This window comes from Setaria italica, chromosome I (assembly GCF_000263155.2).
Source record: "Setaria italica strain Yugu1 chromosome I, Setaria_italica_v2.0, whole genome shotgun sequence".
Taxonomy (NCBI): domain Eukaryota; kingdom Viridiplantae; phylum Streptophyta; class Magnoliopsida; order Poales; family Poaceae; genus Setaria; species Setaria italica.
In genome coordinates, this window is record NC_028450.1 from 42047182 (window position 1) to 42073846 (window position 26665).

At 46.0% G+C, this 26665-nt stretch overlaps 7 protein-coding genes and 1 pseudogene across 8 annotated transcripts; 5 read left to right on the plus strand and 3 right to left on the minus strand.

Moving 5' to 3' along the window:
• Positions 1-352: 352 nt before the first annotated feature.
• On the minus strand, positions 353-2870 carry LOC101767503. The gene is made up of 7 exons (XM_004954482.3): positions 2570-2870; positions 2186-2275; positions 2007-2087; positions 1773-1904; positions 1083-1301; positions 881-973; positions 353-789 (listed from the first exon to the last, which is right to left on the minus strand). Exons 1-7 carry the CDS (start codon positions 2786-2788, stop codon positions 628-630), a joined length of 996 nt encoding a protein of 331 aa, XP_004954539.1. The 5' UTR covers positions 2789-2870; the 3' UTR covers positions 353-627.
• Positions 2871-4282: 1412 nt separating this feature from the next.
• On the plus strand, positions 4283-6120 carry LOC111257863 (peroxidase 64). The gene is made up of 2 exons (XM_022828124.1): positions 4283-5090; positions 5188-6120. Exons 1-2 carry the CDS (start codon positions 4872-4874, stop codon positions 5950-5952), a joined length of 984 nt encoding a protein of 327 aa, XP_022683859.1. The 5' UTR covers positions 4283-4871; the 3' UTR covers positions 5953-6120.
• Positions 6121-6525: 405 nt separating this feature from the next.
• Positions 6526-9122, plus strand: LOC101769255 (rac-like GTP-binding protein 5). The gene is made up of 7 exons (XM_022828130.1): positions 6526-6935; positions 7372-7459; positions 7547-7656; positions 7770-7833; positions 8413-8477; positions 8561-8626; positions 8724-9122. Exons 1-7 carry the CDS (start codon positions 6837-6839, stop codon positions 8823-8825), a joined length of 594 nt encoding a protein of 197 aa, XP_022683865.1. The 5' UTR covers positions 6526-6836; the 3' UTR covers positions 8826-9122.
• On the minus strand, positions 9080-10126 carry LOC101768588. The gene is made up of 2 exons (XM_004954485.3): positions 9985-10126; positions 9080-9892 (listed from the first exon to the last, which is right to left on the minus strand). The coding sequence occupies exons 1-2, from the start codon at positions 10061-10063 to the stop codon at positions 9255-9257; spliced, it is 717 nt and encodes a 238-aa protein (XP_004954542.1). The 5' UTR covers positions 10064-10126; the 3' UTR covers positions 9080-9254.
• Positions 10127-10487: 361 nt separating this feature from the next.
• LOC101767905 (epimerase family protein SDR39U1 homolog, chloroplastic) lies at positions 10488-13634 on the plus strand. 2 transcript variants are annotated; one of them, XM_004954483.3, is made up of 12 exons: positions 10488-10693; positions 10807-10879; positions 10990-11049; positions 11129-11247; positions 11318-11362; positions 11463-11544; positions 11690-11751; positions 11914-12019; positions 12140-12200; positions 12370-12440; positions 12955-13094; positions 13205-13634. In XM_004954483.3, the coding sequence occupies exons 1-12, from the start codon at positions 10553-10555 to the stop codon at positions 13310-13312; spliced, it is 1068 nt and encodes a 355-aa protein (XP_004954540.1). In that variant the 5' UTR covers positions 10488-10552; the 3' UTR covers positions 13313-13634. The 2 variants fall into 2 exon arrangements, with proteins under 2 accessions (XP_004954540.1, XP_004954541.1); XM_004954484.3 differs by having other exon boundaries at positions 10488-10690.
• A 162-nt stretch (positions 13635-13796) lies between these two features.
• On the plus strand, positions 13797-14664 carry LOC101769657. The gene has a single exon (XM_004954488.4). It carries the CDS (start codon positions 13982-13984, stop codon positions 14345-14347), a length of 366 nt encoding a protein of 121 aa, XP_004954545.1. The 5' UTR covers positions 13797-13981; the 3' UTR covers positions 14348-14664.
• A 733-nt stretch (positions 14665-15397) lies between these two features.
• On the minus strand, positions 15398-22016 carry LOC101770064 (translation initiation factor IF-2, chloroplastic). Its single transcript, XM_004954490.4, has 13 exons — positions 21867-22016; positions 19737-21194; positions 19622-19654; positions 19117-19230; positions 18865-19014; positions 18677-18775; positions 18519-18581; positions 18283-18438; positions 18086-18151; positions 17255-17491; positions 16895-17170; positions 16363-16551; positions 15398-16014 (listed from the first exon to the last, which is right to left on the minus strand). The coding sequence occupies exons 2-13, from the start codon at positions 21117-21119 to the stop codon at positions 15853-15855; spliced, it is 2928 nt and encodes a 975-aa protein (XP_004954547.1). The 5' UTR covers positions 21120-21194; positions 21867-22016; the 3' UTR covers positions 15398-15852.
• A 1445-nt stretch (positions 22017-23461) lies between these two features.
• Positions 23462-25580, plus strand: LOC101778054 (annotated as a pseudogene).
• Positions 25581-26665: the final 1085 nt, after the last annotated feature.

The window sequence follows — 26665 nt, forward strand, 5'->3', positions numbered from 1 at the left end:
GGGGCGCTAGGGTTTCGGTTTCTTCGATCTGATTTCAGATTTGCTTTCTCCTCTCTCTCTCGTCTTGCCGGTTGCGGGTGGGGAAGGAGAAGAAGGGAAGGAAGGAAGCGGCCATGGACCCACCTGTCAGTCAACCTCATGGTCAGCGATTTCTTTTTATTTGGGTCGATGAAATGCAAACAAGACTTAACCTGGAAGGAATGGCAAATTGCATTGCCAAAATTAACACACCAAACTTGTTGTACTCCTGAACTTCTTTCTTCTTAAATGAATCAGCAGTGCTCCTGCTTAGTTTTTCAAAAAAAATTAAATTAACACACCACACCACACGCAAAAAAGAAAAAGACTAGACTGAATCAAGACAAGTGGTAGATGATCATGCATCATCATATGTCTGGTGTAGTGTATGAACTATGAGGTATCATGTTCATCTTTGTATCATCAATCATGTACTTACTACTACACAATATAGTAGGTAAGCAATGGCCAATAACACCAACCAAAAACATTTCAAAGCCTCTCCTCCATCTACAGTACAGTAAAATCCCGGTGGTATGATAGCAATAGCAAATCCTCTCCTCCTCCTCCTCCTAATAAATACTAGTAAATACCACTAGAAAAGAATAATTAGATGGTCTCTCCAGGTGGTAACTCGGCAACCTTCGGGGGAGCCCCCAGCACCCGCTCCATGTCGAAACGCACCTCGATGTTGCGCATGCTGTACCCGACCATCATCAACCAAAACAGCAGGTTCGCTAGCTGGTTTGCGCTTGTTTCTGAAACCGTTGTCTGCAAGCCAGCCACAAGCTTTTGTTGTTCAGATAAAAACACAAGATCGCAATCAGATAGATGCACGCAGCCATCTAATGTTATCCCTCACCTTCATCTTCTCCGGATCCGAGACAGCCAGGAGACGCTTTATGAACGCATTCATAGCGAAAACGACGTCTTCCCCAGCAGTACTCGTGAGTTCCTGCAATCAGCTTCCCTTTGTCAGCTCCACCAACAGATATATCCTCTGCTCCTTACGATGGCAATCAAAAGCCCCATGGTAACAATCTACGGACACATGGAGTATGTACCTTCAAATTCTGAGGTTCTAGGCTCTTCAGGTACTCCAACAGCTCATTACTTCCCTGCGATGATTTCCTAGCCACTTGGCGGCTCAGCTCATCGATCTCTGCCTCAAGCAACTCTATATATTTTACGGCGTCGATTCTCTCAGGCCCAGTGGCCTTGTTCCATCGGATTACTTCCCCGGTCACCTTTTTCTGGGTTCCAGGAGCGTAATCTGCTGAATCCTACAAACACATCGCATGCATATTAGTAAACTCTGCATATGGAACCGAAATTATATGGAGCCCATAGCCATCTGCAATTTTATAATTGCATGATAACCAAAACACTATAAAACCATGCACTGGAAATTTTGATCGATTCGATTGTGTCCTCAGCAGCATTAAATACATGCTATCATGCAAAATAAGAGAAGCAGAGAGCTGAATGCAGAACATGATGAACTAATGCAGATCAGATAGTTACATGTCTATTAATCTCTCAGCTTCCCAGAGGAGCTTTTTAGCTAAGGCACTAGCAAAAGCAGCAAACTTTAAAGGTGACAAACTTTCTCGGCAATATTTACTTGAAGAATACACAAGGCACCGCTAGGACCTGTGTACATTGTAATCAGAAACAGCTCAGGTATGAGCATGGCAATCGCTTAATTATATGTGAATACTAGACATATATGGCAACAATGGTGGGCAGCTTACCTCTTCTTCTTTCGGTTCAGGAAGAGCAATCTGCTCCAAACTCTGTTGCAACTCCAGACGGTACTGTGCGTTCCTAAACATGTATCCAGTCATTAGGACACTGTACATAAGCTGAGCCAGATTTTCAGCAACCTGTGTCGATGAAAGGCAATCAAGCATGTTGTAAAGTGACAATCAAAATACACAGGTGTCATGTAAATGTGCAATGGGGAAAACAAGCATAGTTCCCATTACCGTCGTGACAGTTACAGCAAAAAATTGTGGTGGTAAAGTCCCGATCATATTAGTCACCGTTTGCCGCATGGCCTCAACAACCTTTGAGAAAACATATGGAGGGGAATGTCGGCGTATAAGGATATTTTTAAGAAATCATGAGCCCATTTACATAAAAAAAGGAAGAGATGAAAACAAACCTGCGCTGGAGCTCTTTTTATGAAAAGCTCCATAAACTCTGGCTGGACATTTTTTACATATTCCAGGAGAATATCCCTCCTGTTCTTGGGCTGTTGAGCAAGGAAACAACACATAAGCATGACTTTTGTAGTTGGCATAAACAGGTGAGGATTTTTATTTTTATACCAAAATTTCACCCATCCTCCGCTCGTCGTCCAGTGATTAGGATGGGAGATGTGATGTGCTGGTGGTTTATCTAGAGACATTACTGAGATTGGAAGATGGACATCCAAGCATTGTAATAATGTTTCAAAGTGCGGATAGCGCCCTAATAGCATGCAGCTAAAATTCTAGACTATGCAGGATTGATATGATAAAGGAAGGTAAAGGGCAACCATACTAACCAGGCCGTTGTTGGTTGGGTTGGCCGTGGCGTCGTCTCCAGAGCCAGAGGAGGCGGCACCGTCGGGCTGCTCGGCGGCGCGCACGAGGCGGATGCGGTGGCGCGCCCGCGGGGGGAAGGAGACGCGCGAGGGAGAGGCGAAGCAGCGGGACTGCGGAGGCGGAACCCTCTTACTGTAAGTGGAAGTGGAGGAGGGAAGCAGGAGGAGCGACGGGGACATGGCGGCGGCGGCGGCGGCGGCGGCGGAGAGGGAATCGAATGAGATTGGGAGAGGAGGACGGCTGTAATTGCTGCAAGAGAAGACACGGAAGGATGCGGGCTGCGATGGCTGTGAGCCCCTTATCCGTGGATGGACGGCCAAGATCAATGCCGTTATGTCTCAGCATGATTACAGATCACTTACAATCTAATGTCAAAGCATGATAGCCTAAGAAAGGTTTGACGATCCAGAGAATTGGCATTATTTGGGCATGTGTTGGTTCCTGGTGTGGGGAAGATGGGATCATTTTTTCTATGGCAATGTGGGGAAATGACATCTACTCTATGTAGAGCCTAACATCTTGCTTTTGGAGGGCTTCCTCGAAAAGTCGGAGCATTGAGAGAGCTATTTGCGCAATGAAGCACTTGGCGCAAAATTAAGGTAATGTGTCGATCATCAACATGTTTTATTAATCTTAGGAAAAAGTCCTCCAACTAGCGTGATAGTGAGCATTGACGTTTCGTACCGCCGTGAATTTACGTCATGTGTGGAGTTCGGATGGCCTAGCACTCAAGGACTCAGGGATTATACCGGTCCAGGCAACGTGCTCTGTGTGGCTACGTCCGGTTAGCACATAGTGCTAAGCCACAGTCCATTAACTTGCGCAGACTTGATAATGATTCGAACATGCACGTCCTTTCAGTGGTACGACACTAGTCTCCCAATCGGATAAGACTATTTCCGACTGCACGATCAATTAGGCGCCTCCGACCTCTGATTCAAGTGGTGTCCTAGGCAGGACGCCGTCTTCGAGGACGGAGGGCTGGCTATCACATAGGCCCCCTCAATATGGACCATCCCTCCCTTCACACGGGATGGGACTTGACCTTGTTGAGTCGCCTGTTTTTTTTATAAAAGAGTTGGTCTGTTTGAGCGACCCGACGGACCACCCATGTTCGGATGGGCATCTTTTAACATGGGCGATGTTTTCTTTGGGCCGAGTTTCTATACCCTGTGGTGCAGGGACTTGATAGTAAGATTTTCAACTGTAGACTACAAAACCAAACATCCAAGATCATCCAACTATTTTAAACGGGATAAGTTGGGTCCTTTTCGTGGTTCCAATTTCTAAAGTTACATTTTTTTCATTTTCTAAAAAAAATTAAACTCCAATTTAATCTAAAAGATTATAACTAATTTATTTTAAATTAGGAAAATATGAAACATGTACCTAAAAATTTCCTAAAAATGTAACCTACATGTTGGTTTCCAATTTGGATTATATTTCTTTTTTGTCCTAGTGTTTTATTAATTAGTTCTGGCCACGTCTGTTGTTTATTTAAATTGTCATTTTACACTATACTTTACGTCCATCATATGTTGATTGCATGATATTTAAACCACCTCCGTAATTGGAACTTACAAGTTATAACCTAATTGTGCAATCAACATAAAGTAAAATGCTAGGCATTCAATGCGTAAGTTGGATCTATATGTGGTGGAACATGACATTTGTGAGGCTGGTGATGTATTCCCCATGTTCTGTGAATCCTCTTGGTGGATCTATGTGGTGGAACAAGGGAATGAGGAAACACCCTTGGGATTCAGAGGCGTGTCATGTGTGTAGAGAGGACCGTGCACGCATATCCATCTGGCGGATCAGACATGACACGCGATGCATCGCTATCGTGGGCTGCATAACGCCATGTTGCGGCAGGCGGGGCTTCGGCGGCAAGCGTATGGTTTCTTTCATTCATTCTTTCTTTCTTTCTGTGCAGAGGGCCCGGGTGGGTATACTGTAATCCCCAATGTACTTGCATTTCAACTACCACATGCACATGCATCCATGCATCTCTGATCCATCTCTAGCTGGGTGTGCATGCCACGCCCACGCATGCATATGCAGTCTGCAGGCTGAGCATTGTTTGTATTCTTCCTTCTCGGGAGTGATGGCGACATCGGTAATGTTTGCAAGCAGCAGCTAGTGGTAGTGGATCGATCCATCGAGCTGGCCTGCCATCCACGTAGCAGGAAGCTTTTGCATTTGCACGCCACTACTGCTAGCAGCTAGTAGCTTCATTCTTCGCTTCCGCGCCGGCCGGCGATGGCAATGGCATCTCCTACTACTACAGTCATATTAATGGCCGTCGCGGCGGCGGCGGCGCTGCTGGGCGGCGCCGAGGCGCTGAGCCTGGACCTGTACGACGAGACGTGCCCGGAGGCGGAGGCGGCGGTGACGGCGGCCGTGCGGCAGGCCATGGCCAAGGACCGCACCGTCGCGGCGGGGCTCCTGCGGATGCATTTCCACGACTGCTTCGTCAGGGTGGGTAGATAGGAATCTCTCTCTGTATTTCTTCTTCTTCTTCTTGTAGACGAAAAGGCTAAGCACTGACCACTGATGCATATGGCGGCCGGCATAGGGGTGCGACGCGTCCGTTCTCCTCGACTCCACGGCCAACGTCACGGCCGAGAAGGACGGCCCGCCCAACGCCTCTCTCCACGCCTTCTATGTCATCGACAACGCCAAGGCCGCCGTGGAGGCCCTCTGCCCCGGCGTCGTCTCCTGCGCCGACATCCTAGCGCTCGCCGCCAGAGACGCCGTCGCCTTGTCCGGTGGGCCGTCCTGGGTGGTTCCCGTCGGCCGCCGGGACGGCCGTGTCTCCCTGGCCAGCGAGACGTCGTCGGCGCTGCCGGGGCCCAGGGCCAGCTTCGACCAGCTCAAGCAGGCCTTCCACGCCCGGGGCCTCTCCACCAAGGACCTCGTCGTGCTGTCGGGCGGCCACACGCTGGGCTTCGCGCACTGCTCCTCCTTCCAGGACCGCATCCGCAGCCCCAACGGCGGCGGCGGCGCTGACCCTGCCCTCAGCCCCTCCTTCGCCGCCTCCCTCCGCCGCGCCTGCCCCGCCAACAACACCGCCCGCGCCGCCGGCTCCGGCCTCGACGCCACCGAGGCCGCCTTCGACAACACCTACTACCGGATGCTGCAGACCGGGCGGGGCCTGCTGGGCTCCGACGACGCCCTGCTCACGCACCCCAAGACCAGGGCCTTCGTCGCGCTCTACGCCGCGTCGCAGGAGGCCTTCTTCAGGGCCTTCGCCAAGTCCATGCTGCGGATGGGAGGACTCAACGGAGGGGACGAGGTGCGAGCAAACTGCAGGCGCGTCAACCACCACCTCTCCAACTAGTAGAGTAGTTGCTGATGTTGCTGTTGTAGAGACACAGAGCTACCTCAGCTCCCCTCTTCTTCTATGAGCTGGGCCGGATTTTTGAAGAGATGGGATAGGGCCAAGCCTCAATCACTTTAATTCTACTCCCTTAAGGCAGTTTCAATTTCAGTTTTAATTTCACTTTAATTCTACTCCCTTAGAACTGCTATGTCAATTTTTAATGAAATGAAACTATACGAGAAAAAAGGGTTAATAAATCCACGAGCAAACATTAGACCATAACTTATGCTCTAGAAAACCGCTAGAGAAACATTGTATATCATCAACTCATCTTAACAGTTGCTCGTACCATCATCTAATCGTTTGAAAGATTGTGTCAAGTCATAGCCCTGTAGACAAAACGGTTTTTAAGCACAAACCTACCCACATGCCAACTTCCAAACCAACCCACGTGCCATCTTCCTTCACCTACGCCCGGGCCTTGCCTGGGCTGGGCTTGGGCTTCCCTCCCTCGACACTCGAGAGGTCCTCAGCGTCATCGCCATCACCACCAGTCCCCCCACCTCACACCCCCACGGCCCCCACCTCACCCAGCAACAGCAACAGCAAGAGAGGGAGGCTCAGAGAGAGAGAGAGAGAGGAAGAGGAGAGGAGCGAGAGACTCGGCTCCGGGTGGGTCGGGAGTCAGCCGGTCTGGAGAGGAGACTGTGATCGATCACAGGAAAGGAGAGGAGAGCAAGCTCTTCGCCCCATCCATCTCTCTCAAGAGTCAGGAGTCAGGACCGGCCGTCCGGCCTGCCTCCGTCCGCACCCAGAGGATACGTGTGGCCCTGAGGCCTCCTCTCTCTGGGACAAGAAGCAAGGAGGAGGAGGAGAAGAGCAGATCTACATCTGCTCCAGCGATGAGCGCGTCTCGGTTCATCAAGTGCGTCACCGTGGGGGACGGCGCCGTCGGCAAGACCTGCATGCTCATCTCCTACACCTCCAACACTTTCCCCACCGTGAGTTGAGTTTTTCCTTCTTCTTTTCATTTCGCGCCTTTCTTCCTTCCTTCCTTCCTCCTCGCTCTGGCTATCTGGCCTATGTGGAAGGAAGGATGGATGGATGGATGGATCGGTTCCCCCCTCCTCACTCAGGTTCAGGTAGGCAGGGGAGGGGGACATTGATTCCTACCTAATAAATAATAATCATCTGGATGATCTTTTAGGAGGGGAAACGAGAAAGGAATTCTACCATACCCATAGCTTAGCTGATTTTCCTACTCTATTTTGAGAGCCACATACACATAGCCAGGATAGGAGACGCCATCAGAGCCACCCACATACAATAGCTGACCATCGATTTTCCTGGCCAATATGTGGGTCTTGGCTCACTTTGAGTAGCCACAGCAATGTTACGCTGTTGCTTATGCCTACATGGGGCATCTCAATGTTGCAGGATTATGTTCCAACTGTGTTCGACAACTTCAGTGCCAACGTTGTGGTCGATGGGAGCACTGTCAACTTGGGTCTGTGGGATACGGCAGGTTAGCATTCTTCTTCGCATCGGAGACTAGGCGCTTCTTTCTTCCTGCTCCAAAGTACTGCAACCAATACTCTTATGAATTTTACAGGACAGGAGGACTACAACAGACTGCGCCCGTTGAGCTACCGTGGTGCTGATGTTTTTCTGCTCGCCTTTTCTCTTATCAGCAAAGCAAGCTACGAGAATGTATCAAAGAAGGCAATAATCTTGCACTGCTCACTTACCTCGCCCCCTCATTTGATAGAATCCTATTCACTTTAGCTTCTCTACTTGCATTTCTTGCAATGACCTGTGCACGTCTCTTTTTCCAGTGGATTCCTGAATTAAGGCACTATGCTCCTGGCGTGCCCATAATTCTTGTCGGGACCAAGCTTGGTATGCTCTCACCTCATAATTGCATTACCAAGATTTTCTGAATCACACGTGTTAAATCTCGTGCTGCACAAGGAATTTTGGTTCACCGAACTTGCTTATGATTTAAGCAATCTCAAATCACGGTCCTTTTGTTATTGTAAATTCATGCCAAGCAATTTGATGCCAGCCAACCCTCCACCTCTCTCACCCTCCCCTCTTAAGGAAACCAAAGGGTAACCTTAAAAAGAATACACCCAAAATGATGTTATAAAATCATCTTTTAAAGATAAAAATGTATACCGCCATGTAAGTGGAAATATATGTGATCAGTGACATAGTAGAAGCTATACGAACTTGGCAATGATGCCAATCTTGGCAGTCATGTGATCCAATCAAATACACCAAGCAATTACCTACTAATGTTAAACCAGTTTTTGCTCCAGTAATACACATGGCACAACTAAACCTTTAGGGAACATGTTAAACTCTTATGTTTTTTTTTTTACCTTTTGGCTGTTTATTATGCTACTACAGGTTCTTTGTTTATTAGATATAAGTTGAATAGTTGATGTTGCTTAACCATTCAGTTATTGGTAATAGATCTGCGGGATGATAAGCAGTTTTTTGCTGATCACCCTGGTGCTGTTCCGATTTCCACGGCCCAGGTATGCTAAGACATGCACAGGTGGTATCACTTTGGCAGCATAATGGCGTCAATATTTGAACATTGTTTCACTGATCCATGCAGGGTGAAGAGCTGAGGAAGCTAATTGGAGCGGCTGCCTACATCGAATGCAGTTCAAAAACCCAACAAGTAGTGCAATTGTTTTTGTTTCCCTGCACAAGATGCATCATTAATTGAGCTCAGTTGCTGTGCATGATCACTGACTGCTGCTGCCTTGCACCTCCAGAACATCAAAGCAGTGTTTGACGCGGCCATTAAGGTGGTTCTCCAGCCTCCAAAGCAAAAGAGGAGGAGGAGGAAGGCGCAGAAAGGATGCACCATTTTGTAACTAAACGGTAGATCGTCTTTTGCAGTCTCTGGCTGGGGTGCTGCATAGGATGAGCATCATCACCTCTATGTGTTGTATGGACACGAAACAAAAGAACACTTTTATCGGTGAGTTTGCAATATACTACGTAGCAGGTTGCTGAAACTAGTCGACTCTGTGCTCTGTGGTGCAGTAGCTGTAGATGGATGGTGTGACTGAAGAATGTAGCTGTGTGTGCTGTCGTGTTTGCTTTGAATTGGAGTTGAACTCATTACTCATGGAATGGAACTGTATTGGCATGCATTTTCAGTTTGTTTATTTACCTACTCATTGTCCAAGTCAAGGATTTGTTTTTGCATCAGCCATTCTGCACTGTCTACTTGTCTAGGAATACATGCTCCATTCCTTTCCATTCCATTCCTCCTAGGACTCTTGGGACTTGGGAGTGAATCAGGAGAGGAGGAGGATGGGGAGGAAATGGAAGAGGAATAGGAGTAGGAGGGCGCCGGCGCCGGCGACAGGCGCGGCGGCGTTGCAGGTGGTGGTGTCCGGAGCGCTGAAGCAGCCGTGGGTCTGGTGGATGCCCTTGCCGCCGGCGTCGAGCAGGAAGGTGGAGTTGGCGCTGCCGCTGCTGAAGAGGAGGCACCAGAAGAAGGGCCCGTCCCGGCCGTGGCGGTCCAAGGCGGCGCCCACCTGGGAGTGCTCCTTTCCCAGCATCATCTGGCTCTGGGTGCTGCCATTGCCATTGGCCATGGCCGAGGCCACCATCACGTCCTCCCGGTGGTTGCAGCAGCCGACGAGGCGGCCGGAGATGATGTCCACCGTGGGGAGCTCGACGCCGCAGTTGGTGGCGTACACCTCCGTGATGTGGGCCTCCGGGGGCTGGCACGCCACCGTGTTGTCGCTGCTGCAGGCGGCGGCGGCCATGGCCATGCACTCGGAGATGTACTGCAGCGCCATGCAGCCCAGGCCGGCGCTGTTCCGCAGCAACGGCAGCTTGCTCGCCGCCCTCCTGCCGTTGACCAGCGCCACGAGCTCGTTGGCCGGGTTCCCTGCCGGAGCAGCAGCCGCCGGGTTGGTTGGATTCCCTGCCGGAGCAGCAGCCGCCGGGTTGGTTGGATCTCTCTCAAATCCACCACCAATGCAATGCAATGCGACCAAATACAATGTACTCACTCACCATCACCATGGATCTTTGCCGCCCCCAGCAGCAGCAGCAGCAGCAGCATCCAGATGACGACGACGCAGTGCTTGGACATCCTGCTTCCAAAATCGCCAAGCAGAGCACGGGAGGGAGGAGGGGAAAGCTGAAGTTCCTTGTGGTGGACCGATTCGATGTGGCCCTCCCTTCCTCTTCTCAGTAATAATGATTGAGAAATGGCAGTTGGTTGTTTGGTGTTCAAATCAAATGCGCCATAAAGTAAAAGTGAACGTACTAAGTTTTTTTAAAAAAAGTGAACGTACTCGGTTCGGTAGGATGGATTTTTAATAAATTTTCTTTTGTTTTACCCTTTTCAAGTAAATCATTTAAAACTTTTGTTTCAAAAGATATACTACTAGCAACGGATATACGGGCAATGAATGCATCTGGTGGGCTCTTGGAATTGTTGGGCTAGCTGCAAAATTGATTACAGGCTCAGCCCAGCCCATCACCTCCCTCCCTTATCCTCCTCCTCCACCACCACCACCACCACCAGCCAAGCAAGCGGTATCTCCTGCTGCTGCTGCTGCTGCCGCCGCCCGCTGCCATGGGTTTCCCCACCCCCTTCCTCAAGCTGAAGCCCAAGCCTCCGATCGGAGGATGTTCGCGGCCGAGGCCGAGCTCCACGGCGGCCGCTAAGCGTAGGCTCACGCGCCTGCGCTGCGCCCTCAACTCTGACAATAATGTGGTTCAGTTACTTGCTTGCTCTAGATGATGATTGATTGATTCATCTCTCTGCCTAGAACTAACTACTCCGAAGAGACTTCCGCTCATCCTGCAGATCCATGCTTTTTGTTTCAGCCTCCCATGACCGTTTCCATCACCGGAGCCACAGGTTTCATTGGGCGCAGATTGGTTCAGAAGCTTCTATCGGGTCTGCTCCGATCCCTAGCTGTATCTGTATATATACACATGGACTAGCAGCCATCATCTTTGATCACATTGCATCTGCTGCATACATACGCACCTGACCTGACCATGCAGATGATCACAAGGTTTGCGTCTTAACAAGGTCTGCCACCAAGGCTAAATCAGTCTTTCCTGGTAAGCTCCAACGTATGTATATTCTACTAATGTATAAGCAAAGTGGCATCACAGATGCTGCATATCCATTCCGTTGCAGCTTCCACGTACCCCGGAGTCACAATAGCCGATCAAGGAGAGTGGGAGGCATGCGTCAGAGGCTCCTCTGCTGTTGTCAACTTGGCTGGCATGCCCATAAGCACAAGATGGTCACCGGAGGTATACGCCGCCTTGCTTTGCTTTGTCTCTTCCATCCACACTAGATAATATAGCACCTTCTCTTTTGCAGATTAAACAGGAAATTAAACGGAGCCGGGTCAATGTTACATCAAAGGTACGTGCCTGTTTCCTCTGGTCTGGATTATCGGCTCCTCTAGCTATTCGATTAGTATAATAATTCAACTAGTAGGTTCCTAACTTGATTATTGCTCAAGGTGGTGAAATACATAAACCATGCTGGAAATGCTGACGCTCAACCCTCAGTGTTTGTGAGTGCGACAGCCATTGGATACTACGGTACACATATAATCCATGAACTAGCCATCTGATCTTGCCGATGCCAATGAGCTAGCATCCATCGGTTTAATCTGTAGTTGAAAGAGAAACAGTCACTACTCGAGCAATCCATCTGTCCAATCAATGTCATGCATTTATGCTGCAGGTACAAGCGAAATCCATAGCTTCGATGAATCAAGTCCATCGGGCAATGACTACCTAGCAGAGGTTAGATTCATTGCCTGCTCTGCTTTTGTCACTACTCAAGCGCCTTCATGTTTCCAAGAAAGATCGTTGCTCATTATCATGCATGATGCATCGGTCAATTTCCATCTCCATGCATCTTACAACAATCTGGGCCGTGCCCTACAACATGGGTAAAAAACCCAGGTGTGCAGAGAATGGGAGGCCACAGCACGTCAAGTAAACCAGGAGAATGTTAGGCTTGTGCTTCTCCGGATTGGGGTTGTTCTTGGCAAGGATGGTGGCGCTCTAGGTCGGTGGGTTTTATTTCATTCCATTTGCCTTTTCTCTTTTCATTTTCCCTTTTCCCTTTGTTCAAGGATTATTTCAATTTACACTGCATTATTCACCTAATTTATCCGTCCATCTGCAGCAAAGATGATCCCCCTTTTCATGATGTTTGCCGGCGGTCCTCTTGGGACAGGACGTCAATGGTTATTTCTCTTTCTTCTGTTATATGCGCTGGGATCCTAGTTAATTCCATTTCCAGACAGATGGATTTGATTAGTGCATTCAACTTTGGGACAATACCTGTGTGCGTGTTGTACTCCCTACTACATTTACTGACTTAGTGCCATATATCTACAATGAATTGATTGCTAGGTTCTCTTGGATTCATCTGGACGACCTGGTGAACCTCATCTACGAATCTTTAACTAACCCTGCGTACAAAGGTGATCTCACTTCCACCACCGCACATTCTTCGACCCTCCTTTTTCTTTTACATGAATTGCACGTTCAATCAACTCCAATAGTATATTGGTGATATGATTTGCATTCTTGCTAGAAGCCATGCGAGCACCCTATTTCACAAGCAAACAGCTTTATTTATTGGATGACTTGCTATTTTCATTTAGACTACTATGAGCGTTTTGTATCGTGCACATTTATTACATGGGACGGATGGCGATTTGTTTAATCGGTAACAAATTAAAGATGAGAGTCAAGAAAGCCGAGTCACATACAAGATACTGCTTGGGTGGTATATCCAGTAGTACAAATTAAACCACGAGCCTTGCATTGCAATTGCTTTGTGTTAAGTGACTTTGAATACATAGGAAACGAAAATAATACTTGATTGTAGGAGTTTTATCAGCACATCAATGGAATTAATGCTCTCTGTGTATCTTGCATTTTATGTTACTATATATACATATATTGAGAGTAGCCTTAGTTTGTGTTTGTTAGGTATAATCAACGGAACCGCACCCAATCCTGTGCGCTTGTCGGAGCTGTGCGAACGGCTGGGGCGAATCGTCGGGCGGCCCTCCTGGTTGCCTGTGCCGGAATTCGCGCTCAAAGCGGTGCTTGGGGAAGGTGCTTCTGTGGTAATAATACATACTCACCGTCATGCATCAGAATAACTTATTACTCTTATGCATGCTGCTACATAGATACATAACTAACGCAGTGTAAATTCTGATGGATCGATGCACAGGTGTTGGAAGGACAAAAGGTTGTTCCTGTGAAGGCCAAGGATCTGGGCTTCTCCTACAGGTACCCCTATGTTGAAGACGCGCTCAAGGCCATTGCGCAAGACTTGTAGATTGCCAATGACCAACAACTCTTCTCACTACACGAAATTAAAGTAGGACCTTTGTCACCACATGCGTGCATATACTGTGCAGATATACCTCATCAATTCGAGAATGGACATATCAATTCTAGTAAGTCGACTACATTGTTGTTTTATCAATTCTAGTAAGTCGACTGCATTGTTGTTGGAAACCATTCAGGCTACTGTAACCATTCTAGCGTGTTGGATGGGCTGGTCACAGAATAAGCTATATTCTATGGCCGACCATAGAGGATACTCTCTGTACATTGCGTGGTCGGTGGTAAAAGGGGCCAATGTTGAAAAAGCTAAATATTGCTCGGGTGTTTTGACGCTGCTTTGGCACTTGATTTTTTTGACTGCCTGATCTGCAAACAACAACGTTGAAACCGAGCAGTTGAGCAGAAACAAGGCTGCTGTAATTTTTCCTCCATTAAAAAAAAATAGGCACTAGCTATTTTTGTCATCGCCGGAATTAAAAATAGGCAAAGGCTGGCGCGCAGGAGGCGCCCCACCATGCATGCGGTCGACCGTGGCCATCGATCGATATTATATAATAATTATATGATAATGATCCATCGACCATTAATTGCTTAGAAAGCAGGTTATAATTATATTAAGAAGAAGAGAACTAGAGAAGAAAGGAAGACGACGACGACGATGCCGACATCAGCGACGCCGGCGGTGTGCCTGGTGGTGGTGGTGGTGGCGGCGGCGGCGGCGTCGACGGCGACGGCGCATTTCACGGTCGGCGACGTGGACGAGTACTTGTCGAAGCGCACGCAGGAGGCCCGCCACAGGAACCGCGCCGGCGCGGCGGCGCTCAACGACCTCATCGCCGGCGCCACGCGCTTCCACGCCAACGTCGACGCGCGCGTGTACGGCGGCCGGCGCTCCAACCTGCAGGAGGAGGATGCCGAGGAGGCACCAGCAGCTGCAGCTTCTTCCAACAAGAAGCAGCCGGCGGCAGAAGAACAACCACAGGCCGCAGCAACAACTAAGATGCATGGTTTTGGTGGCCATTAACGTAACCACCAAGATCATGCATCTTAATTTCATTTCGTTTCATTATCAACGACATCCTTGTTCGGTTAAGTATATCCATTTAATTTACTACCATCTGTAAGCATGCATGCACGTCATCCGGATATTTCCTTTTTTTAATATATAGTATAAATGTTCCAAGGATGTAACAATACCATGTGTATAATTTTTAGATCTAGCACAACTAGGTATCTATTGGCATGTATTACTACAAATATATATGTATACTAATTAAGTCGTCTATGTTTGTATTTATTTGTATACACGGTAAAATCAATGAGATTGGAGTTATACTTTTACTGTTGATACTAGGATCGTGCCCGTGCGTTGCTACGGGCAACAAATGTATTAACACTATTTGCATGGGGATTATTTATGTTCTCAAGACTTTGGGCAAAATACAATTCAAGCGATACAAAACATTAGCCACTATTATTTTCTCACTCCCATAAAAATATATTTTTGTTTCTTTCCTCGAAAATCCATGTATACAATATATTTTAGATTTACATTTAAGCGTTATAAGCCAGTTGGAAGAGAGCACCGTACAAGTTCAATCCATCACTAATTGCAAACTTTCATGTTCTATTTAAAAAATTAGCTGATCTTTCTTGATAAGGACTCATACAATTCCAAAAGACGGCAAACATGAATCACAGGAAGACAAACACAATTGAGACCGACCTTCAAGTAAAGCATCTGGATTAAAATTGTGTGCTGGACTTAAGGATCATTATAGATGCGTCTCTGTGTTACCATTCGAGTTCTTGATCTTACGATCTCCCTCGCCTACAAATCTACCACCTGGATAACCCCTGCTGGACTGTCGGTCACCAAATCTGACACTTCCAAACTTCTTAGTCAGTCAGTTTTGTATCTTTTACAATTCTTATACCATGTGGCCAAAACTAAAACTATGTAACTTCACATGATCCATAAGACCATAAATAAGCTAAGTGGGAGAGATCAGACAACAGGGCCCCATAAGATCTAGAACATGAACTGAATCTTTTGTAATAGATTCAAGACAGATTTGTAACACATTAGGAGAGCAGACTCCTTTCCCACTCCTTTTAATTCTTTATTGATATGTTCTCCACAGAATACATCTTTTACCAATTATGAAGTGTATGGATGATGATTGAACAATGATGGCATCACCGTTGCAGGTTACATCTCGTGTCAAAAATCAATAGTCGCAAAATTAGACACATCCATTATCTACTTGTTAGAGGCAAAGCTAAAAAGGGTAGAACAGCTAATCCCATCTTTTCTATGTACACCAATTTTCAGCAGGCAGCTCTCTGGAGGCGCGACATGGAGTTCAGACACCATGAATTGGCCTGCATAACATTGCTTCTGTACAAGTACATGCTTATGATTCTTTAGCAGCTCGACCAATGCGCTCCAGCTTCGTCGCCAAAAAATTGTTGGCCACAGGCTGCTATAGCTGTTAAACCGCTCAGTGCATATGATCATCGCCAATTCTACAGCTGGACGCCTGCATCCTTAAGAGCAGCAGTCACGGTTGCAGAGGCTTCCTCAAGGGTTCTTGCCTTTTTTACAGTGTTGAATGCTTCTACAACATCGCCTTCCTCCCATTCATCAAAGTCATCTACCCCAATACCACACTCTAGCCCTGCACCAACCTAGTGGAAAGGAAAAATCCAGTTCACAGCATGAGCATTTTTTTTGTTCACATGTAAAAACACATCATGCATGTGAGCAAAACAAAGTAACGCTGAGAAAAAAAAACAGTTCAGACATGAAAAAAAATTAGATCAACCAAGGAGGAGCTAGGTGATTTTTCATTAAGAAGAAATATGCACCCAAATTCGAGCCAGAGGGGACTTGAACCTAGGTGGTTAGAGTGCACAATCATACCTCCCACTCTAACCAGTTGAGCAAGACATGAAAATAAAGGGTGAAATTTGTTTCTTCAATTAATATTTTAGCCAAGAAGTGAACTGAGTAGGAATTTTGATGATTTTGAGTACCTCCTTAACAGTTTCTTTCACCCTTCTCAAGGAATCAAGTGAGCCCACATATACTTCTTTCCCTTTACGAAGGACCCGGACATTGCAATCTTGAACAACTTTTCCTGTAGTAATCATGCAACCTGCTACCTTGCCACTCCCACTACTGAAAACAGCTCGAACCTTCGCAGTACCAATTGGTACTTCCTCCTGGAGAAGAAATATGTATTGAGGATGAGTATACAAGTAGTTCAGTAGCATAACTTGTCTTTACAAAAAACAGGAAAGCTCCCAGCTAGCATCCTAATCGACAAAGTAAAGAATATTACTATCAAATAAATTTTGAGGTCTAGATTGGCCAATTTGATAGTCGAGTAACAAATTTGAACCTGAGATGAAAGTTGAAGGATCAAATCAATTGTTCTGCCTAAAGCAAAGGATATACCTATACTTTGAAAACATGTTGACCTCAATTTGTAATAACACAGCCCATTGACTTTTTAGACTTCATCAAATCAACTGGTTTAAAAGTTATAAAAAAGTGTCTGTTTACCTCAGCAGGTTCAAGAAGACCTTCCATGGCACTCCGCAAATCATCAATCAAATCATAGATCACCTTGTACAACCGAATTTCAACACTTTTCTTCTTAGCATAGTTTTTAACTGATCCTGGAGCTCTGACATTAAAGCCAAATATAATTCCTTCCGAAGCAACAGCCAGATCAACATCGCTAACACTCACATCACCAGGAGCTTGAAGTAGGAACCTCAGAGAGACATTTTCTTGTGGTAGCACCTGGATAGCTTGCCTAATGGCCTCAATCGTACCCTGTTGATCAATTGTTACTTTGTTTAAAAAGAAAGGACAAGATATTAAATAAAGGTCCACATCGCTCGCAAGTGTTGCCACTACCTGAAAATCAACTTTTAGGATGACATTTAGCCCATGTGTATCAATTCCAGCTTGCTTTGCAGATGAAACTGATGCTGCAATTGATGAGAGTGTGACTTTCCCTTCACCAGCTTTTGCAGATATCCTTTCTATGCGCAGTGTTCCAGCACGCTCATTCGCCCTTTCACGTGCAACATCAAGGTTGTCAACAACCTCAAATTCATCACCAGCAAGGGGAACATTATTCAGGCCAATAACCTGCCAACATTTTTTGAGAAAAGTTCAGGATGCTTAACACCGCCGTTCCAAGACTGCTCAGTCATTGGTTATAATGCATGTTTGGAACACAGCTATTTTCACTGTCAAACTGCTTAGGAGAATCTATGACCAGCACAAAGCGACTTACTAAAGTTCAGTCACAACTGCTTGAAAACTGTGTAATTTGTCACTAATCTGCATCTAGCCTTTCTCAAATAATTAATCAATTAATGCAGCAAAAATAAAGTGGAATTAGCATGGTGATCTATGTGACTTATCAAGATCCAGCTTTATTGTTCTAATATTTTATTTCAATAAAGGGGAGGGTCTTGATGCATTCTCATAATACAACGTTACGGACACTCGTCAGAATAATCGGGGCACAACACTAAAAAATCTGAATCAAAAGCTAATGCTTTAATTTTTTTCTGCTAGTAAATAAACAAAATTTCTGATTTCACAATAGCTGACGTATATTTTGCCGCAAAGCAATAAAAAGGCAATTCCAGTACAAATCCTTAGGTCAAATATGTTATAATTAGGAAGTAGGAAGGAATCACAGGAGAGAAAATTGAAGAAAATAGGGGAAAAAACCTGCACAGCGTTCGATGGTCCTGCTTTGTCAACAAGCTTACCACGGTCATCATACATCGCGCGGATCTGTCACAATATTAGTGTGATATCAGATACCAAATAATCCACAATATATGCCCTATAGTATGCTTTTCTAAAGCTACCTTATATTTCCAACATAGTATCATATGCGATAAATAGAAAATCAGGAAACTAACCTTTCCAAAAGCTTCACCACACACAATAATATCAGCCTTGTTTAACGTTCCATTCTGAACAACTAAGGTGGCAAGAGGCCCTTTGGCCTTGTCAAGACATGCTTCAATAACAGTGCCCTTTGCATTTCTATGGGGATTGGCCTTTAATTCTTGCAACTTCAAAATTGCACACAAAAGTTTAAATAAAAAAGAAGCTGAATAGATTACTTAAAAACATTGTGCAAACAGAAATATACCTCAGCAACAAGCATGACAGTCTCCAAAAGTTCATCAACATTGTCTCCAGTAAGAGCACTTATCTGGAGGATATCAATTAAAAGTTTAAAATGGCTCAAATAGGTAATAAGATGATATACTGTTGAACTTCTGTTTTAAAATTGTGACAATCAGAAACCTGAATCATTGGGGTATCACCACCCCACATCTCCGGCATAAGTCCAATTTGGGAAAGCTCTTGCATGACTCGTTCTGGATTAGCTCCCTCCTTGTCTATCTACTTCGATGAATTGACTAAATTATAAAAAGAGTGGGCGTAACAATTTCTACTAATAGAATACATTAAAAGAAAAGATTTGAAAATACCTTGTTTATTGCTATTATAATAGGTACTCCGGCTGCCCTTGCATGCGCAATAGCCTCACTTGTTTGTGGCTGAACGCCATCATCCCCAGCCACAACAATGATACAAATATCAGTTACTCTAGCTCCTCGAGCTCTCATTGCACCAAAAGCCTGTCATATCAAAGAATTAGGAAAGGTAATGTCATACCTTATACACATTGGTGTACTTGCAACAGAAGGACATAAATGTGAACTACCCAAAAAAATATATACCTCATGGCCTGGAGTATCCAGAAAAATACAGGCTTGAGGGTTTCCATCAACTGGTACAAGAACTTGATATGCTCCAATCCCTTGTGTTATACCACCAGCTTCAGATGCCACCACCTGTAAGGAAACTTTGGTTGGATCAATAATTCATAGAAAATAGGAGTTTCTATCACTATGTCCAGAATAAATCAACAACTTCCATATATCACTGACAGAAGGAACATCCATCCTGAAATACAGGACATATTAGGAGGACGGGCAGAAGATGACAACATGCACCATGAGTTGAGAGTTGTGTTGCGTGGTTGTTTTAATGGCAGTTGTGGAAAAATAGAAGCCCACTTCAACCAATCCCTAATCAGCCAAACTAATCATGCCAAACTCCGAGGAGAATTGATTGAGCAATCAACCAAATGTATCTAGAATGCCTTATATTTGAGGATAAAATTTGAATGCTTGGATGCCTTATATTTGATGGAGTATTAAAGAGAAGATACTGTGAGTTTACCTTGCTCTTGCGTATATAGTCCAACAAAGTTGTCTGCAAACAAAAAATGTAAGTGTTATACATCCAAAACTTTAGAAAATACGGGAGTTCCAAAATTTGGCATCAGACTTGGTACCTTCCCATGATCAACATGCCCCATGATAGTCACAATGGGAGGTCTCGCTTCCAATTTATCTAAATCTTCCTCATCAAGGAACTCCTTTTTCTTTGCCATTTCCTCCACTTTCGTGGGACCACTTTCTAGTACTTCAACATCATATTCCATGCAAACCATCTTAACCAAATCTTTATCCAGAGTCTGAACATTATCAAGCATAGCTCCTCTCACAGATAAGAAGCGCAAAATTTCTGATTCACTAACTGCCAATTCATATGCCAAGTCCTCTATCAGCATACCTTCTTCACCTACTTCAAGGATCTCAACTCTGACTGGCTCTTCAGCTTGCATAGCCTCAAGCCTTGCAGCCCGACGTTTGGCCTTGCTCCACCTTCTACCCTTGCGCACTGGAACACCAGAAATCGGCACATCAGCAGTATCCTCATCAACTAATCCATCATCGTTGGTCATACGTCGGCGGGAACCAGCTTGTGTTTCCGGTTTTTTGCGACGATCAACTCTGACTTTTGCTGACGGTCCTCGTACTGGCTTTAGTGGATCTAACAATTCCTCAGGAACAACTGGATCAATCGTTGCCCTCTTGGAAGCAAATTTATCTATCAGGATAGGTCCCTTTTTGTCCTTTGATGTATCAGACTTGACAGGCCGACGAGGTGGCGGTGCTACAGAAGGCTTTGATAGTAGCGGAGGCACTGGTTTGGATGGAGATGACACTGGAGGTTTAGCGGCAGGTACAGACTGATTCCTACTTTCTGTTCGTGGTTGCTCTCTAATCACCTTACGTACAGTCGGTACGGGGTTCCCCTTTCGCCATACACTCTTCAGTGTTTTTGTCTTCCTTGAATTTCCACCCTCCTCCACTGCTGTTGCCCCTGGACCATTGCCCATCGAAACATCATTCTGCTTGGACATGGCATTTCCACCATCTCCATTTCCAGAGCTCGAGACCTCAAGCTTTTCTGCCTTCTCCAATACAGCATCCAACGACTCCCTGACCTTCTCTCTGTCATCTAAAGTTGCTCCTGCTGGCTTCCGATCAGGCAGTGATGCCGTTTTCATGCCCTCTAGTGGCCCATTTGGACGGACTGGTTTCTGTGGCGGGACTGGCTTCTGCGGCGGCTTCAGAAGCAGATCATTGTCATCATCAGCTTTCACACTGACACTCCCTCTTGATGAGAACTGAACACCCTTCTCCTCAATCAGATTAGTAATGACCATGCACTTGCATAGCCTCCCAGGCTCGTAATGCCAGCGCCGAATGCCGTCAAACCCAGTGAAACTGATCCTTGTGACCAGGTGCGCCCTCCTTGCAACAGCCGCTGGAAGCACGCCAGGCCTCCCATTGCTTCCGAGGTTTGTGACGGAAGCAGGAGATGCCATGGCGATATACTCTTAGCAAGACTCCCTCGCACTCATTAAGCTTGAGAACACAAGGTGTTCCAGTAGCAGAGCCACCTGTTGGAGAATCAAATACAGAATCAAAATTTGGAACTAGAACCCAGCGAACACTCCCAAATAGAAGCCTTTGGTAAGAAATTTCAAAATTCTAAGACAGCACCGGAAAGGTCAAATATTGGAACAGTAACCAAATTCAGTGAAAAACCAAATAAAAATTTACACAAGCACTTTCAGATTTGATATAAGAATATCCACACATTTGAGAAAATGAATCGAATTTGCAACTCTACGACGCAGAAACTAAACCTCCGTACACAATTCCTTACGGAAAGGTTTGGATTTCAGTGTTCACATGCAGCAAAGTAAAGATTTTGGTTAGCAATACGAGCAATTCGTCCAGGTTCAATGAAACCGGACTGCCCCTGCCGCCGCCGGCCTCCGTCCGCCGGCAATGGCACCGCCGGCCGCGCCACCCACAAGGCGCTCGCCCCCGCCGTCGGCCCTTCCCGCCGGTTGTCGTCCGCCGCCCGGCCGGCGACGTCCACGCGTCCTCGCCTCGCCACCCTCAATCTGCCACCGCTGCCGTGCCTATCACCGCCGCCAGACACTCCTCTAAGCCCGCCGGCCATGGAGAACCTCCCCCGACCACCACGAACCCGAAACCCAACCCAGCCACCACCATGCCTGAATCCGAGAGGAAGGAGGAGCAGCAGGAGGAGGAGGACCCACCCCGTCGCCGGCCGTCTACCACTACCCACCAGAGCTGGACGAGCACGAATCGGAGAGGAAGAGAGCGGCTGAGCTCGGACGGAGAAGAAGGCGCAGCTGTGGCTGTGGAGAGGAGTACGGTAGGGGATGAGATAAGGTTGGTTGGACGGTTGGATTTGCCTGTGTATTGGATTGAACGATTTTTTTTAAAATAATCTTTTTAAGACTAATATTTTATATTTCAAAAAGTCAGAAATTAATCCGGTGCTAAAATTTAGCGGATGTTCGGATGTTAATTAGAAAGACTAAATATGAGCTAATTATAAAACTAATTGCAGATTCCTGAGCTAATTCGCGAGATAAATCTATTAAAACTAATTAATCCATCATTAGTAAATGGTTACTGTAACACCACATTGTCAAATTATGGACTAATTAGGCTTAATAGATTCATCTTGTTAATTAGACTCCATCTATGTTTAATAATTAGTATCCAATATCCAATATTCGATGTGACAGTAGCAGGGAGTCAAATAGGCGCAATTCAATTTTATCCTTCGTACTACGTGTTCGCGACATGTTGGCATGCATCCATAATTTTAAAATACCATTTCTATCGACTATATGCTTCGTTCAAGGTTTGTAAGACACCATTCTTCTCTTAGGGCCTGTTTGGCAACAAGGTGTTAAAGTTTAACACCCGTCACATCGGATGTTTGAATGCTAATTAGAAGTATTAAACATAGGCTAATTACAAAACTAATGGCGCAGATGGAGTCTAATTCGCGAGGCAAATCTATTAAGCCTAATTAGTCCATGATTTGACAATGTGGTGCTACAGTAACCATTTGCTAATGATAGATTAATTAGGTTTAATAGATTCGTCTCGCGAATTAGCACAGGGTTCTGCAATTAGTTTTATAATTAGCTCATATTTAGTTCTTCTAATTAGCATCCGAACATTCGATGTGACACTTTAACACCTCGTATCCAAACACCCTCTTACTATTGAATTTGTAAAGAAGATTGGTTTGAATAGTCACTAAAGTTTATATTCTCTCCTAATTGAATTATCTGATACAATTTACTAGCATGGAGATAGGTACACAGCTCACTTGTGGGAGGGAGAAATGGGGCTCTCGAGCCTAACCCACTTGGAACCAACTTACACGGCACGCCAACGTGGCACGACACACTAACATGATGTTTAACTCGTATGAGCCAAACTTTAGTCCCTGTCATATCAGATGTTTGATACTAATTAAAGTATTAAAAAAACATAGCCTAATTACAAAACTAATTGTACAGATGGAGGCTAATTGAATAGATGGATCTATTAAACCTTATTAGTACAGGATTTGACAATGTGGTGTTACAGTAACCATTTGCTAATGATGGATTAATGATGCTTCATAGATTCGTCTCGTGAATTAGTCCAGGACTTCTACAATTAGTTTTATAATTAGCTCATGTTTACTATTTCTAATTATCACTCATTTTTTTTTGAAAGCAATTATCACTCATTTTTAACCAAACTGTAGTTGCATCAACCGTTTATGTTGCACTTTTGCATTAAAGTCCCCGTCCTTTTCACAATTCTTGCCCGCCGTCCAAAAATGCGGTGCATCTGGACCGTTGCTTGGGCATCACCCCAGGGGCCGGGGTGCTCTTGCGCTCCCTTCGTCTTCATCCCCTTCCCTCCCGTCTGTCTGTTTTCGAATGCCTCCGGTCCGGTCGAAACCCTAGCTTGAAGGTGGAGGGAAGAAGATGGCGGCGGCGGCGGCGGAGGATGGGCGCACCAGCGACATCCCGACGGTGGCGGCGGCGGAGGATGGGCGCACCAGCGACATCCCGACGGTGGCGGCGGTCGGATCCACCGGCTGGAGGTGGAGAACTTCAAGTCGTACAAGGGTGGTACGAAGACGATTGGGCCCTTCTTCGATTCCACGGCCATCATCGGCCCCAATGGCGCCGGCAAGTCGAACCTGATGGATGCCATCAGCTTCGTGCTCGGAGGACCTCATCTACGCCCTCGACGACCGCGACAAGGAGGCCAAGGGTCGCAGGGCTTCCGTCCGCCTCGTCTACAGCCAAACCAACCAGGAGGAGCTCCAATTCACCCGCACCCATCACCGGCGCCGGCGGCAGTGAGTACCGCATCGACGGCCGCCTTGTCTCCTGGGACGACTACAACGCCAAGCTCAGATCCCTCGGCATCCTCTCGTAAAGGCCCGCAACTTCCTCGTCTTCAGGTCTCTCCATTTATTCCCTTCGTCATTGTATCTCCCTGATAATTTGCGGTTTTTAATCTAGGGTTTATTTGTGGCCACTGACGATGGGCACTGCAGGGTGATGTGGAATCCATCGCCTCCAAGAACCCCAAGGAGCTTTGCCTGCAGTTAGTCTTTGCTCGAGCTTTGCCTGCAGTTTATTTAATTATGCTCACTCCTTGATTCCTTCGTTGAAGACAGAGCATTCCCTGTGGCAACTCTATACCATCGAAAAAGACAGAGAAAATGGAGGCTGAGCTTGCAGAGGACAGAGAGTCTCTTCAGCAAGTGCAGGAAGAGAATCAATCTGCTGAAAATGAACTAACTGCAAAAAAGGAGCAAAGTGGTTTTCTGAAGAAAATGACATTGTGCGAGAAGAGTATAGCCAAGAAAAAGCTTGAACTCGACAAGAAGGTAAGTGCTTTTCTATTCACTCTTTTGCTCCACCAAAACTTTCGTTGTGAACATGTATAATATCATGGATTTGCATGGTTCAACGATAGCCTAACCAGCTTGCTTGGGACTTTTGCGTTGTTGTTGTTGCTGTTGGTGAATGGGTTCAGTGATAACTTATATGCTGCCATTTAATGCTCTTTTAGCTTAGTTTTCCGCATATGTCAATTTTCTGCTATTGTTACTAAATTATTTGGGTGCTCGTACAAACATAATCATTATGAAATTGCTGAATGTATCTTTTGCTTTTAATTCATCATTCTTGCTCTCTTTGTTAAGTCCTCCATGTTTTGCACTAGTTCAGTGATACTTGTTTGCTGCAGAGAAGTTATTGCTAGGAACCCTTGATAATAACTAATAGGAGGTTTGCCCTGTAGAATTTTAAGTGATGTACCAGTATCTTTGTACTTCATTCAAGTGGTCATGCTAGTAAAATTGTATAATGTAATTATATCTTTATTTTCAGCAACCTGAGCTTCTTAAATTGAAAGAGCAAATATCTTGGCTCAAATCAAAAATCAAAAGTTGCAAGAAAGAGATTGAGAAAAACAAGGATGATAACAAAAAGCATCTGGAAGAGATGAGAAGGCTGCAAAGTTCTCTAGTTGATGTCCCACAAAAGCTCTCGAGGAATTGAATGAGCAAGGACAAGATAAAAGTGGAAAACTGCCGTTAGCTGACGGCCAGCTCCAGGAGTATCATAGAATGTGAGTTTGATCAAACATCTTATGTGCAGTGTTGATTTGATATTTAGTCCATCTTCTCTGTATTATTTTAGGAAGAACATGTGCGTTTATGTGTTGAGCTGCTTAAGATCAAGTGGGTGGGAAGGTGGAATTGGAAGAGTGGCGGTAGGTGGGAAGACAGTGGAATCCCAGTGTTTCAAATGTTGCTAGGTGCTAGGCCTCCCTCGGGAGCCTAAGTTTTTTGATGGTGGAATAGCAAATTTTGTCGTCTAACTTTCACTAGAGACTCGGTTTTGTCCTTTACTTTTTAAACGACCAATTGAATCTGGGCCAGGATCAGGACAGCTAGCAGGCAGATAGAGTAGAAAAAACCTGGCACTGAGTGCATAAAAGCGTTTTCTGCTAAAAATGGGTCCGAAGGCCATTTTCACGTCTTCAGTCCATCCTCCATGTTTTCGACCCCGGTTGCTGGTGTGACAGTTTTCGGGCTCCCGTAACCTATAGCACATATTTTTCTTGCTAAAAATAGGTCCGAGGCCATTTTCACGTCTTCGGTCCGTCCCCCACGTTTTCGTCCTCGGTGGCCGTTATGGCCTTTTTCGGGCTTCCGTGACCTATAGCACACGTTTTCATGGTCAAAAATAGGTCCGGAGGCTATTTTCTAGTCTTCGATCCATCCCCCACGTTTTCGACCCCGGTGGTCGGTGTGACCATTTTCGGGCCACCGTGACCTATAGCACACGTTTTCCTGGCAAAAACACGTCCGGAGGCCATTTTCACGTCTTCGTTCCATCCCCCACGTTTTCGACCCCGGTTGCTGGTGTGACTGTTTTCGGGCTCCCGTAACCTATAGCACATGTTTTTCTTGCCAAAAATGGGTCCGAATCCATTTTCACGTCTTCGGTTCGTCCCCCACGTTTTCAACCTCGGTGGCCGTTATGGTCTTTTTGGGCTCCCGTGACCCATAGCACACGTTTTCATGGGCGAAAATAGGTCTGGAGGCCAATTTCTTGTTTTCGGTCCATCGCCCACGTTTTCGACCCCGGTGGCCGGTGTGACCGTTTTCAGGCTCCCGTGACCTATAACACACGTTTTCGTGGTCGAAAACTGGTCCGGACGCCATTTTCACGTCTTCGGTCCATCCTCCATGTTTTCGACCCTGGTTGCTGGTGTGGCCGTTTTCGGGCTCCCATAACCTAGAGCACATGTTTTTCTAACCAAAAATGGGTCCGAGGGCATTTTCACGTCTTCGGTCCGTCCCCCACATTTTCGACCTCGGTGGCCTGTATGGCCTTTTTCGGGCTCCCGTGACCTATAGCACACGTTTTCATGGCCGAAAATGGGTCCGGAGGCTATTTTCTAGTCTTCGATCCATCCCCCACGTTTTCGACCCCGGTGGTCGGTGTGATCA